The sequence below is a fragment of the Poecilia reticulata genome, chromosome 1 (assembly GCF_904066995.2).
Source record: "Poecilia reticulata chromosome 1, P_reticulata-male-v2, whole genome shotgun sequence".
NCBI classification, from domain to species: Eukaryota; Metazoa; Chordata; class Actinopteri; order Cyprinodontiformes; family Poeciliidae; genus Poecilia; species Poecilia reticulata.
Genome location: NC_088830.1, coordinates 28,343,936 through 28,358,909, shown reverse-complemented (window position 1 = coordinate 28,358,909; position 14,974 = coordinate 28,343,936). Strand labels below are relative to the sequence as shown.

The window sequence follows — 14,974 nt, the reverse complement described above, 5'->3', positions numbered from 1 at the left end:
CCACTTTATAAAAATTAAATTGGAGACAAAGCTGTTTTATTTAGCAGCTTAACATTGGTGCTTTGTAAAACAAGCCTCAAAAACATTGGATGACATTCTTGTAATCACTGGCGCTTCATTTTTAGATCAAGTGAAGGAAAAACTGATGCAATCGCTCCACACCACATTGTATGTAAACATCACAACTAGAGCTTTGCCGCATCTGGCTTTCATTTTTTATTTTTTTTGTTTAAATTCTTTCAGGGATGAACTCTAATTAAATTCAACTGTTGAATCACTCCATTTTTGTCAAGCTAATTTTCGACAAATGGGATCTCCAGGCACTCTGCAGAAAAATATAATCAGATCAATATTCAGTTACAACCATTGTGATCCAGTCCTAGTGATAAATTAATGAAGTTAATGTTAGAATAGAATCCCAGTTGTTTAAAAGCGTGTGGCAACAGTAGAGCAGAGAAACTCCAGTTTAACGAGAAGAGATCTCCAGAAGAACCCGATGAGCCCGGGCTTTTTCCACATTACACTTACACTTTAGATGAGATGCTTGGACCTCTCACAATAACTAATTTTGCTGGACAATAAATTGTGCCAGAAGTTATTGCAATGACCGATAATATTGTTGTTTTGAAACCATTTTCAACGGTTTCTGGCGATGGCGTAATAATGCAAGAACTCACTCTCAAAGATCAATAAGCTTTAAATTCTAATGAACATTTAACTGAAAGACTTTTTAAATATCCAAAATAAATAAACTAAACAACAGACACAACAAATAAAATTAATTGGGACGTCTCTGTAAACAAACAAGGGCTAGTTGAGACCAAAGCGCCAGAGTGAACCTTCAGTCATCCAGTTTCTGGTACAAAGAGGGAGAAACAAGAAAATAATACAATTGGAAATTACTATATAATTGATTTATTGTGACAGGCCTAGAGATGCTGGCTATCTCATTCAGTTAATCTGTGTGTCCTATAGAACGGTTTTAACCTCTTTGCCTTCTCCACCAAAGCTAACTTCATCCCTACACTGTAGAGATTTACTCGTTTTCTTCAGGCTGTCATTTTTGCATGTTTCACTGGGATGGCACCAGACAAATGGTCCAGCATCTTATTCTTAGCCAATAGAGATTTGGATTTCCTCACTGGGCCCCACTTTCAGCCAATCATCCACAATCCATTACAGTTTCCCTTTAGCCCACTGGAACCTTGACAAACACTCCTGTTTCTGCCCATTTGTGATTTTCTTTTGCTGTGCATTTCCCATTTTCCAGACGTATTGCTCGGAGTTTTCTGGCTTGATGTTTCCACGTCCGCTTTGGTCTGCCTAGATGTTGTTTTACAATAGTCCATTTTGCTTGGAATTGCTTCAGATTTTATATTGTTGGAGCGGTCAGCTCTGTTGTTGTGGCCATCAGCCAGATTCAACAGCTTGTTAAGATCTCCAGCTCTCATTTAGCTGCAGTCTCAGCCGCGGTAGATCTGTGGAGGTGTGTGTTTTCTAAAAGCAAAGTGATTCCATCGTTATTACTTCTAACCAGAAACAAGCACCAAGTAATGTGTTATCATCTCTTGTATTTTTGAAAAGTATACAGCGAAACAAAATTGTGTTTCATGTGGCCGGGGGACACCAATAAAGTAGATTCTTGAAAGCAGCAGGATGTGTTGCGTAAAAAGTCACTTATAATATTCATCTGGACTCCATGTGGGGTCAGTGATTGACCCTGAGCCTTTCACTGCATGGCATCTCGTTCTGCCCTGCTTCCTGTCAAGCTACTGATTAGTGGTGGTAATTTATCATTTATCGTCATTCTTATCGTGATAAGAATGTTCAATTTATCATTAATTGATAAATTTCTACTAATGATGTTTAAAACTCCCTGAACTCATCTGTGTTGTTGAGATGATTAATTTTACAATTTTCTCCATGTTTTTTATTTTTATTTTTATTTAGAGCATCAATTGATTTGAAAATATGATTAAATGTAGTTACTGTGTGCAGTTTAGTGAAACAAATCACACTTCTTCATGCGATTGGTGTCCTAAAGCAGCTTTTTACGCATTATTTCAAGATCAGTCGTTGTGTTTGTGGGACTATGACTGCTGTGGCATTCAGTCACCTAAAGTTGGTTTGAGATAACTTTTATTTTTGATGTATTTATTTCAAACAGGTTTATAAAAACAAGAAAGCAAGGAGTCAGTAGGACAGAGGAAACGTAACCAAGAACAAAATAATTTGTTTACCGCCACTTTTCTGTAGGAAGAAGTGAACACTTTTAATTTATTCAATTCAGTTTAATGAAATGTATCACTTACTGAATCAGTAATCATCAAAATTTTGTAATTAAAACCATGTAATAATATCCATGTTCCTATTTAATGTACTGGGCTAAAGAGTCAACAAATAAATTATATAGACAAAATGGTTAGAAAACTAACTCATATCAAGACAAAATCATCTACGAATTATAATAATAATAATAATTCTAATTATAATAATTAATAATTGTAAATAACAGACATACAGCATTAGAATAATTACCAACTTTTCATCATCATCACAATAATATCTCAGAATATTGACAAAACATTTCACCCTTACTACGGCTAAAAAAAGGCCATTAGCACAACAAACTCTTAAAAATAAAGAAGTTTGATATGTTTGTTCCTCATTCTGTGCTTGTTTGTCTGTCACTGTCCTCCACAGCAACAACCCTGCTCACCGCTACTTCATGGCCACTGACCCAGTAACCGGACAGCTGTATGTGTCCGACACCAACTCCAGGAGAATTTACCGTCCCAAGATGCTTAGCGGCGCCCGGGACCTCAACAGTAAGCACAAGCCACAGGAAAAGCCCTGTGTTGGGAGAAATGAAAGCATCCTTCTCCATTATTGTCTGATATTCCGTGTTTGGAAAAACCCTGCAGCAAATTCAGTGTGTGTATGTGTGTGTGTGTTCAGGTAATGGAGAAGTCGTGGCTGGCACAGGTGAGCAGTGTCCTCCTTTCGATGAGGCCCGATGTGGTGATGGGAGAAAAGCTACAGAGGCACAGCTACTGGGACCAAAAGGTACACACACACAAACACAAGCATACACACACCTGTAACCTGTTGCATATATTTCTAAATCTAGTTTGCAGCACACATGAAAAGGCGTTTGTTTAGATTCATGTTTAAGTCACACCCTGAACTCAGACCTGATGGTTTCTCTTTCCTCTGTGTGTAGGATTGGTCTTCACACTGATTTGATTTGTGTAGTGTTGCACTAATTGAGCTGGATGTACTTAATGACTCTTTGTCCACCATTAAACTATTTGCATTGTATTTGAATGATAAGGGACGCCAGATGCCTAAAGTAAAATGGTGTGCTTACGTTGCCTTCAGTGCAGTTAATCTGAGCTGCTGTTAATTTGTGGACGTCAACAAAAAAACTTTTCACGGCTCACATGAACACGTTTGCCAGTGTTACAGAACAAGTACAACTATGACTCAAATGCTCCAGTAATGATTACAATACTTAGTTTCATTGTACTCTGTTCAGATGCTTCGCTCACCTCAGGATTATTGATGCTTGATACTAAAATGACCAGTTTATCCTCTATGGGGAAACCACACAAACATAAAATTTCATCCCTGGACCATCTGCTTATCTTTCTCTGTTTTATGTGTCGTCGACTTTGTTGAGCTTTATGCTCCCTCATCAAAGACATACCTGGAGTGTTGCTTTGAGTCTTTCATGCATGTTTGAGGAAACCTTGAATAACCCATGGCAACCGTTCAGCGTTGCCTAAATGTAAAGTGCCACTTATTTACTCATTTTCCTTGGAGCTTCAATCTCTAGCCGAGTTTCTGTCTCATAGAGCACCCCTCTCCTGCCACTTCCCACTCCGCTCCCCCAGACTAGCGGCAGCAGTAGTTACCAAACACCATATGGAACTGTGCATCTGCTGAGCGCATACGATCTACCTCCAAGTCCAACCGTCCTAAGAATGATTGTAAGCGGCATAATGGGGGAATTGCTGTTATGATGATTCCTTGAATGCAGAGTGTCGGAAAGAGCAGGAGCTTCAGAGGCCCAATCTCAAGGCATCAAATTGTGAAGTCAAATTTCTTTTAGGTTTGATATATATACAGCATTTTTATAACAATTGAATGTTACAAGATTAGTTGACTGTGGTATTAAATGACACTTTGTGCCTATAATAACACAAAATACCACACTGAGCTACAGCATCCAACAGCTACTCTGTAAAGGCACAGGTAGATCCTGAACCTATAGGTTCTACAGTATATAGACTCTACTGAACCTGCCTGCAGCCCAATAACAGTTACAAAAGAAGGCCTTAAAAACTATAAAACATCTCCTCCCATGCCACAAATTCACCCATTTGGACTTTTCACAAAAGGGTCAAATAAGGAAGACTGAAAGATTACCTTTTATTTCCCCTCTGATGATAAACATTGTGCAGCTCATCCTGGGATCCCCCAGGAACAATGAACATTCAGGTTGCGTAGGGGCGTCAAACTGCTGCTGGCTATATGGAGTGTGTCTCCCTCCGGACTGAGGACTCTCATCTGATGGCTGAAAACAAGACATTTCACAACTACTGTCTTACAAAAACACTATCAAAGCAAACAATGCCAACTGCATGTTCCCCTGATCTCCTATTGAATAGCAATGAACATATTCAGGGATGAACGGCAATAACAGACATCAATTTCACACCATGGAAAAAAATCTAGCAGCATGAAATGCGAATGATTTCCATCTACCTAAAATTTTAATCAGGATTGTATCTCCTGCTGCTTGGCAACGTTCCATCATGCTGTAGAGACAAACAATAAGAGTGTGAGGTGCAGGAAGTGGGGAAGTCTCGAATGGCCGTGGAAAGTTAAGGTTTAAACTGACACATTTCATTAGCTTTACCTGTGTTCTTGTTAGATTACTGTTGTCCTTTGAAGGCAGCAGTAAGCAGCTGAAACTGAACCCTGGTGACACAAGCTGGATGTGCAGACAGATTTCACAGCTAAGCTCCTTCCTGATCGGTGCTGCAGTTTTGCATGTGGTGGCAGTTTTTCACTCTGGAGCCACATCTGTCCTGGGAGAATTATGAATGCTTTTCGTGCTTGAGGGGAACAGAATATCAAGTGGGTCAGTATATCATTTACAGGACTAGGCTCTGACGCTCTGTGTGGATCTGTCCAGACAGACAAGGTGGTAATTTAAAAATATCAGCGCTGTGATTCTTTCACCAAACTCAGCAGTTCATACAGGGATGCCTTCAACATCCGAGGACACTTATGGAGCTTATTGAGCTCTGTCACTGTGAAAGGATGAATATTTTAGAATGTCAGTATGACATGTTTACGACACCATGTCCAACATCAAGTGCAGGTTTTTCAGAATTTACATTTCACAAATCTGTGTAATTTAAATAGTGCAGTAGGTTTGCACTACACATAGTGCAGTGGATGTTGTATAAAAATGTTCTTATCTGGGAAAAAGCAGCCTTCCTACATGATTCACGTGGAATTTGATCACGTTTTGTTCATCTCAAAGGTTCATTTTATATCTCCACACTGAAAAAACACAAAATCTGGCCACGTATTTTTTGTCTAGTTTCTAAAGCAAATATCTTGGTACACTCAAAATAAGATAAAAATAACTTCAGCAAGAAATAGGAGTATGTTTTAAGTTAATAATTCCTTAATATTGATTTTTAAAAGTATTTATATCCACTGGCAGATAATTTCACTCATGGGAAAAATTTCTTGTTATAAATGAAATAATCTTCTGGTGCATCTAGTATTTTTTCATCAACTTAAGAAGCTACAGACTTAAAACAATCTCCTGTTTCTTGTTGAGAAGTTACTTGTAAGTTGGTTTTGTCTTTTTTTGAGTGGACTAAGACATTTGCAATAGAAACTAAACAGAAAATAAGATGATGTGTTTTTGCAGGCAGTGTAGCAGAGAAGAACTATTTTTGTTTTCTTGCGTTGTACTTAATTTGTATTTGTACTTTCATTTTTTAAATGTATTTAGTAGCTTTTACTTTTTTCCTCTTTATTTGTAAATCTCCTAAAATAAAAACCATTTACATTTTCCACCCCATCTTTGCTGTCATTGGTCAGTGTCTGTACTACCAATTTTAAGTAAAATCTTAATAATTTATTGTTTAAAAGGTTGATAAATTATTACGTGTGATATCCAAACTTTCTCCTGTGGTCCTGTGAATCTGTCTCTGCTCTCCAGGGATTGCAGCCGATAAGAACGGACTCATCTACTTTGTGGACGGAACGATGATCAGGAAAGTGGATCGTAACGGAATCATTTCCACAGTGCTGGGCAGCAATGACCTCACCTCTGCACGACCTTTGACCTGCGATACCAGCATGCACATAAGACAGGTTAACATACAGAGCATTTCTAACACAGCCACAGTGCAACTGTAGCACACTGCTGTTTTTAAAGTGAAGGCTTGGAGCCAGTGTAAACCCCTGTTGGTTGTGATTGGTGGGTCTGAATGCAGCGAAGCAGAGAAAACACAAGATAAGCTTGAATGTATTAATGAGAGAAGAAGTTTTGTTGGGTGAAATCATTTCTGTTCTGTTTTTCTTTCTACTCCTCGTCCCCAGCGAAACTCTTTGTTGTCTGAATGTATTTACTTACAGACTAAAGCTGAACATAGTTGGGAGTGTGAGAGTCAGAAATAGTACACTATTATTACACCTTATTTTCAGATTGACAGTGTGTGATATTGCATATAACAGATAGGAGACAAGTAAAGAAACAGCTCCACTCTCGCACACATTAAGCTGCTGCTTCTCGTATTTGGCTGTTTGCTTTTCTTTTTATTTGTGTGACAGAATTCAGGTCTATATCGCAGAGGGAGAGCATAGGAGTTAGAGCTGCAGCTGGAATGAAGGTTTCACATATTTAATGTGCAGGTCATGGTTGATGATCCAAGGAAAACGAAGCTGCCACTCTTCTGTTCAGGTTCGATTGGAATGGCCCACAGATCTCGCCATCAACCCCATGGATAACTCCATCTACGTCCTGGACAACAACGTTGTTCTTCAGATCACTGAAAACAGACAGGTACGTTTCACATCTGCACTTCAAAAATGTTGATACGATTCTGCTTCTTCACGTTTTTTCACGTTACTACTTCAAACTTCACTGGATTTTAGTGGGATTTTATGTGAAGTGTGAAGTAATTTTGCATTCAGCACCGTAGGCAGGAAGATTTGGAGATGTTTAAAACAAAGTTGAGTTAGAAAACAATATCCTGTGTGCGCGTGTGTGTGCGTGTGTTCAGGTCCGTATAGTGGCTGGCCGTCCCATGCACTGCCAGGTGCCTGGTATAGAATACACCATGGGGAAGAGAGCGGTGCAGACCATGCTGGAGGGAGCGACCGCCATCGCTCTGTCCTACAGCGGCATCCTCTACATCGCAGAGACAGATGAGAAGAAGATGCACCGCATTCGACAAGTAACCCGACGCATTTTTACGGCACATTCACTCGCTCACATTTAGTGATGTTTCCAGGTTACGTCAGGAATATGTATTGCAGCATATACTGTTGAATGTTGCTGTTTATTTGTTTCAAAAGGGACAATGCACATCACATAATATGCCAGAGTTAGCCATAAAGGCTAGTTTTCATCTGTAGTCCCTCAGAGCACAATCAGTATAAATACAATAAATCACAGTGCAACTCAGACAAGGTGGCAAGATCCTTCCATCATCAAAATAAATAAAAAACATTTATTTATCTGAAGAAACAGATCAGGTTACACATTTAAAAGGAATAAAAAGCCATACAGCACAAAAATTTACCTCAATAGATGAATGAAAAAACTGAACATAAGAACCACATGAACTGTGCCTCCATATTTGATTATCTTAAGAAACATGATTTTAAGTTAGAAAATGTGTTGTGACTGATACGTTCTTACGCTCTCTGGTAGATTGTTAGAATAAACATGTAACTGATTTACTCTCAAATTGCCACTTTTCTAAAATACTGGCCGAAATAATTCAGTGACCAAGAGCCCTGAATCAATATTATTTCTTATTATTTATCAGTTTCTCTGCTAATATCCAATACTTGCAACTGATACCTCTAGTTTGTTCCTTCGTTTTCTGTCAAAATGCCAGGCTGCTGTTTTATTTCATATTTCTCATAGCTATACATCCTCTGCTGTACTCCTAGGTGTCCACCGATGGAGAAATTACCCATCTGGCTGGTGCACTATCTGACTGTGACTGCAAGGTACTGCAGAGTTACAGCAACGTTTTGCTCCTTCACATCCATCAAGATATTTATATATGTTACATGGAATGATGGTTTCTTCCTGTTTGTTTTTGCAGAACGACGCCAACTGTGACTGCTATCAGACAGGAGACGGCTACGCTAAAGACGCCAGGCTTAGCGGTCCTTCGTCTCTGGTGGTGTCGCCGGATGGGACTCTGTACGTGGCTGATCTGGGAAACATTCGGATCCGGGCAATAAGACGCAACCAGCCACGCACCGGTACGAACATTTATAGATGGAGCTATTTTTAGGCCTCCACACATAAATGCTGCATTTCTGCTGAGGGATCTGTGAAAGATCCCACTGAACTCTGAAATATTCAGGACTGGCTGCAAAACCAGCAGGGGGCGCCTGTGAGCTGATAAAATCACACTTTTCATCCGGTTAACACACATATTCATGCTTCTCGGTCTATTTTTAGGGAGATTCCTCCAAGGAAAATCATCTAGCGTGTTTTCTGATTGTCACAGTAAGGATGAAATAGTTTATATTTAATTACCCCTTAATTCAGAAAGAAAAATGTCTAAACCCCAAAAAGTAGAGGTCACAGTGCCACCTAAAGGATTTCAGACACAGTCATCTTTTGGAGTTGAAACATTAAATGCAGCTGGTTTTCTGCTATGAATTAATAACATTTAGTAAACAAGAATTGTTTTCAAGTGTTTTAAAAAATCTCCCACTCAAGTATTTAGCCCAGAGCAACAATCATGTAGGTTTTATTATTAGTGTTTTTATCTTCTTCTACAAGGATTTCACCTGTACTAATCACTCCTGTGCTTCCATCTACTTCTATCTTTATTGCATTTCGTGTATTCACATATTTCTAATTATATTAAAAGGAATCACAGGTGGTTTTAATTAAAACTGTTCAGTTTAACACAGTTCAACTCTTTGCTATTCCATGCATGTCAATGAAGGTTTTGGTGCCAACAGATCAGATTGAATCTTCTGCTGGATTCAATCTCCTTACTTGAACAAACATGGAGTGGCAGTGAAAAGTGGAGAGAGGAGGATTCTGTTTTCTTTTTTTCTTTTTCTCTTTTTACTTTTTTTTTCTTTTCTATTTTTTATGTATTTTTTTGCTGGAAGTTCTTTGCAGCAAAGCCAGATTAGGCCCTGGAGGTTGGGGGAAATAAACACAGGAGCTCCTTGTCAAAATGCCAGCTGAAAAAAATAAAAAAGTTAGAGGGAACATAACAAAGCATTTAATATAGAGGCCAAAATGGTTCCTACTGCTTCTCATTTAAAGTAGTAACATTAGTAAGTTGCAGTCCATGCATTATTTTCCATCTTAGCATCACTCCCAACAATAGATATCAATTCTCACTGGAAATCCGGTCAGAACTCATGAATGTCCAATCAGACTGACCAGTACAAAGCATCTCCAAACGTGGTCAGTAATCACAGTGTTTGTCAAATGGCTGCTGTAATCGCTGTACATTAGCTTAATAAGGCAAAGTCAAGAGCTGGAGAATAAAAATGAGTCTCTCTCCAATCAGAGTCTCTTCATCTGTCTAACCCATCTGCAGGCTCTTTGGCTTCAGGTCCCAGCTCCTATGAAGTGGCTTCTCCAGCCTCACAAGAACTTTATGTGTTTGATTCGAATGGGACTCACCAGTTCACCATGTCTCTGATCACTGGAGACTTCAAATACAATTTCAGCTACAGGTTGGTTTGACATTTTTTACTGTTTTTTCCCCTCTTTTTTTTTAAACCATAAAACTGTAACAGTGCATTTTTTTGAAGCGTAGTTCAGTTCGTTCTCATTTTCTGCTTTCCTGTCCTCTCAGCAACGAGGAGGATGTTACCGCAGTGACAGACAGCAGCGGGAACACGCTCCGTGTCCGTAGAGACACCAACAGGATGCCTGTACGTGTGGTGGCTCCTGATAATCAGGTGAGATGTTCACATTTTTGCACATTTGCATTCTATGAGGATGGCCATGAGTCACAGATTGTTCAGGATTCCTGGCAACCATCTGACTTTCTGGTTGTATTTTATTTTATCTTTTAATGTACAGGTCATCTGGCTGACAATCGGGACCAATGGAGGACTAAAGTCTCTCACTGCTCAGGGCCAGGAGCTGGTTTTGTTTACTTACCATGGCAACAGTGGCTTGCTGGCTACCAAGAGCATCCAAATTGGCTGGACTACATTCTATGAGTAAGCCACCTACTGACTGTCACATTTAAATGCATGAATGTAATCTGTAAAGCTATGTGGGGATGGAAGTAAGGCTCCAGAATAATTGCATTGTTGATGCCTCGGTCATTAGGGAAGAGGATATGTCCACTTCACTTGACGCAGGTGGTCCTCTGTTGTAATCAAGTCATGTTTGTTTATATAGTGCATTTCAGCAACAAGGCTTGACATCATAAAAACACAAAAAAGTCATAAACTAAATCCTGTCCTCTGAGCTACAGGGAGCCAGTGAAGGACTTTAGAACTGGGTGATGTTCTCCATCTTCCTGGTTTTACTGAAAAAGTAAGCAGCAGCGTTCTGGATTATGTCCGAACATTATGTGTTGTCATTCACCATCAGTCCACATCTTCTGGTTTCGGCAGGGACAAACAATCTTACTTTATTTAAGTGCTCTTTTACACAATCTAGGACTTCATCAAACAGATTTTCCCTCATTCAAATATAAATAAATCTTCTCTAAACATATAAAAGTGCTTCAGGTTTTTGTTAGATTGGTGCTTGGCTGCATGAACAAATGCATTGCTCTTCATCATTGCTTTTGTTTGTGATTTGGTCTTTTCTCCATTCTTGCCTCAGGCCACAGTTAAGAGCTGTGCTGTGGTTTGATCTGGTTTGAGGTGGCGGATGGAAGTGTTCCCACTAAGACACGTAACACACACCTGTGTGTTTGCTACAGTGCCCTTCCAGCTCCTCTGGGTCAAATGAATAAATCATCTTTCATTGTATAGCCTCCCACTGAAAAGTCTAGCCTTTATTTAGTGTGCATTCAGTCATGCACAGTGTTAACAAAGTCACCATTGGCGCATTTTCTTCTGTTTTCTTCTGCTTTTACCGATGCAGGTTAGCTTCTTTGAAACACTCAGTCTCAGTTTCAAGAGGGACGTGTTCACACAAATAAGACCGAAACTGATGAGATAAACCAAATGAGACGATGAATAGCATCAAAAGCACTTAAAGTCTTCAGAAACTGGTGGAAATCAGTCTTGCTGTAGGGGGATCCAGGATGAGGGGGCAGCGGTAACATATGAGAAGTTTTTCATTCAGCTTTAATCGGGCAGATGGAAGATTGAGGGCAAAAGAAAGTCTAGAGCGCAGACTGTGACTGCACTGTTGACGGGATATGAAAGTTGGCAAGACTGATAATAACAGTGTAAGTATTGATTAATTCATTCACTTGGCTGAAATGAACGTGTTTGCCAATAGGACAGCACTCAGTTCGCCAAATGGCCAAGGAGGAAAGTTGATTTTATGTCAGTTTTAGAATCATTTCTGGTGTTGATGTGAAGATGTGTTTAGATCATTATCCTTTTGTAAAAAACAATAATGACAAGCCTTCAGTTAACGGCCAGAGGACACCAGATTTTATTCTAAGGTCTCCTGGTACTTGAAAGAGTTTGTGATGCTTTCGAATCTGTCTGAACGGCCCAATTCCGATCTTTTCACCCAAAAAAATATCCGGATTGCTCCACTTCCATATGTGATACTGAATCTGATACGTGTCCAGTCTGAACAGCCATGTTGGATTTTATCCAGATTTTATGTCTTTGTTGTGTGACTTGCCATAATTGTTCACCAGGAGACGCCAGACACGGTAAATCTGGATGTCAACAATGGCTGAAAATTATAATTATGAAAACTCTGATAATGTTTTGTGTCTATGCGTCCAAACAGACATCTCTACAGACGTCACAGTCAATGCTCCACAAAAGGTTATTGCTATTATCTTGAGACGATAATATCGGCTTCTCTTGCTCAACGATTTGAAAACAATCCATAGACGGCATCCATTATTACTTCGTTAAACGAGGAGCTTCTGTGTGACGCCTCCCTTCTTCTTCTTCATGCAGGTCCTTCGTGAAGTTTGACTCTGATCATATTTAATTAGTAGTATGAATGAGCAAAACAAAAAAGTGGATTTCAGCAAAAATGTGGAGCTGAGCATCAAGAGTTGCTGTGTGAACGTCGCCTTTGCTTTTCCACTCATTTATTCTGTTTAAGACCAAATACTTCCTGGATTGTTTGCTGCAAAGAATATTAATCTTAGTTTCATTTAAGGAACTCAAATAGATGAGCAAACACTGGACTTTTATGTTTGTTTGTGAGTGAGTGAGTGAGTGAGTGAGTGAGTGAGTGAGTGAGTGAGTGAGTGAGTGAGTGAGTGAGTGAGTGAGTGAGTGAGTGAGTGAGTGAGTGAGTGAGTGAGTGAGTGAGTGAGTGAGTGAGTGAGTGAGTGAGTGAGTGAGTGAGTGAGTGAGTGAGTGGGTGGATTATGGATTGTTGTTATGGTGACTTGGTAACCCAAACATAGCACTCTTTTCTGCAATTTTTACCATCACTGTGTGATGAAGACGTGTGCTGACAAGATAAATTGAGACCTCAGTCTTGCTTCTCTCAGTTTGAACTTACTAGAGCAGTGAGTATATGTAGATATGTGCAGATGTCAGTGAGTAAATATTTTCTTGTAGCTATTTCCTGATTGATAGAGTGTAATATATCTCTTCCTTACAGGAATGCCATGTTCTCCTTTCATTCCTGTTGTGAGGAATGAAAAGAGGCTTATAGGCCATGTTATAGTTATACTCCTAGTAAACAGAAGTCATGTCGTTTTAACTAAAACTCTGAGGTGTGAGTACCCTTGTTAGATGGCGTTCTAACTAAAACTCTGAGGGTTTTAATGTTTTTATCTTTTTTGTTTTTAATGTTTTTATCTTTACTTTTCATCTAGTTATTAACTTCTTTTTATTTCTCTTTCACACTGTCTATTTAAAGCCCCCCCGGAAAACGTCCCAGTTAAATGAATCTATCTAGGGGTGTGAGAATCCTTGTTAAATGGCGTTTTAACTAAAACTCTGAGGTCTGAGACATTTAACTGAAGTCCTATAAGGGGTGCGGGTTTTAATGTTTTTATCTTTAACCTTTTTTCTTTTTCTTTAAAAAAAATTAGCTTTGTCTTTAACTCTTTTTTAATTATGTAAAGCACTTTGAAATGCCTTGCTGCTGAAATGTGCTATACAAATAAAATTTGATTGTTTGATTGATGTCATGAGTTACTAATTAAAGGTTCGTACACAGTCTGATAAAGGTAATGATAAAATATCAGTTTAAACATGCTTCAATTACATTCATTGTATAGGAAATCTTGGATGTGCCAAGAAGAGATTTAGTTGAAAATATTTCCTCTTTATTACTGTAAAATGTACCAAAACTGAATCTTGCTGAAATGTTTATGCTAATGTGATGTTGCTGTGACAAATGATTAACCTATTTTAGGGCGTTTTACACATCTTAATGAGTGTGAGAACTTGCTGCCTGTATGCATATTCAGGTCATTTTCTCTGTATCGGCAGGATCCATTACAGTAATGACATCTAATGTCTCCTTTCTCCTTCTCCTGCATTCTGTCCTGGTAGCTATGACAGCGAGGGTCGTCTGACTAATGTGACCTTCCCCACCGGCGTGGTCACCAATCTCCACGGCGACATGTCTTCAGGAGCCATCGCAGTGGACATAGAGACATCAGGGAGGGATGAGGATGTTTCCATAACAACAAACTTATCGTCTATAGACTCCTTTTACACTTTGGTGCAAGGTAAGGTGCTGGCATGCATGAGGCTGAGTCTGAAGCTCAGCTATAAGGAAAGGTCAGGCTAATGATTATCATCATTATGAAAAATAAAAGTAAGTCAGATCCAAAGAAATGTAGCTTCATTTTTAAATTTTATCACCTTTCCCAATGTTTTTCCTGCTGCAAAATTAAAAGGAATAAAATCTGTGACTGTTCACAAATCCATCTGCCAGAATTTTATATTGTACAAAATATGAAATTACAGTGGCTTGCTAAAGTATTCATACCTGTGGCAAACACAAACTTCAGTTAGATTTATTGGGATTATAGCAAAAGATGTTGTTCTGTTACAGTTCTTGTTTCCACATCTAAATTAGTACCAGTACTTTTTCTGTTGCAGGTTCTTACTCCTGTTTTATTGTTGCTTTCAGTGTCTTGGCAGCTTGCCTGACCAGGTTCAATCTCTTCTTTTCAAAGAGTTTTGGAGAACTATCTGGTTTTTGTAATGCCTCTGCCATTACAAGCTTGTAACTTGTAACAGGCTCTATGCCTGTAAACAGGCTCGATGTACGGAGCTAAATACATGTCGGTCCTGGAAGGAATCTGGTTGAGATGAATATAAATGTACGTCACACTTTTCAGATTTTTTAAACTGTAAAAGCCTCTGAAAAATATTCTTTTGCTTCCACTTTGCATTCATTTTCTGCTTTGTGTTGGTCCATCAGGCAAAATAAAATACACAGAAGTTTGTGGTTGTAATGTGATTTAACATGAAGAAATCTAAGGGCTGCAAATACGTCTGTAAGTCACTGTAAGCTGGTGGTATTAAAAACTCACTAAATGACTGTTGAAGAATCAGAGAAGTAAGACAAGCTGCAGTTACTGAGAGA

The 14,974-nt window shown here is 39.0% G+C and overlaps 1 protein-coding gene across 16 annotated transcripts in view; it reads left to right on the top strand.

Annotated features, from left to right (window-relative positions):
• The window catches only part of tenm3 (teneurin transmembrane protein 3), a 588,369-nt gene that overhangs the window by 552,555 nt on the left and 20,840 nt on the right, over positions 1 to 14,974 (top strand). For all 16 annotated transcript variants that reach the window (XM_081610716.1, XM_081610715.1, XM_081610730.1 and 13 more), the window contains 11 exons: positions 2,704 to 2,828; positions 2,959 to 3,066; positions 6,251 to 6,405; positions 6,995 to 7,096; positions 7,317 to 7,490; positions 8,215 to 8,274; positions 8,373 to 8,535; positions 9,846 to 9,984; positions 10,107 to 10,212; positions 10,337 to 10,479; positions 13,930 to 14,108. In XM_081610716.1, the coding sequence (XP_081466842.1) occupies positions 2,704 to 2,828; positions 2,959 to 3,066; positions 6,251 to 6,405; positions 6,995 to 7,096; positions 7,317 to 7,490; positions 8,215 to 8,274; positions 8,373 to 8,535; positions 9,846 to 9,984; positions 10,107 to 10,212; positions 10,337 to 10,479; positions 13,930 to 14,108 (1,454 nt within the window). The remainder of the gene's footprint in view (positions 1 to 2,703; positions 2,829 to 2,958; positions 3,067 to 6,250; positions 6,406 to 6,994; positions 7,097 to 7,316; positions 7,491 to 8,214; positions 8,275 to 8,372; positions 8,536 to 9,845; positions 9,985 to 10,106; positions 10,213 to 10,336; positions 10,480 to 13,929; positions 14,109 to 14,974) is intronic.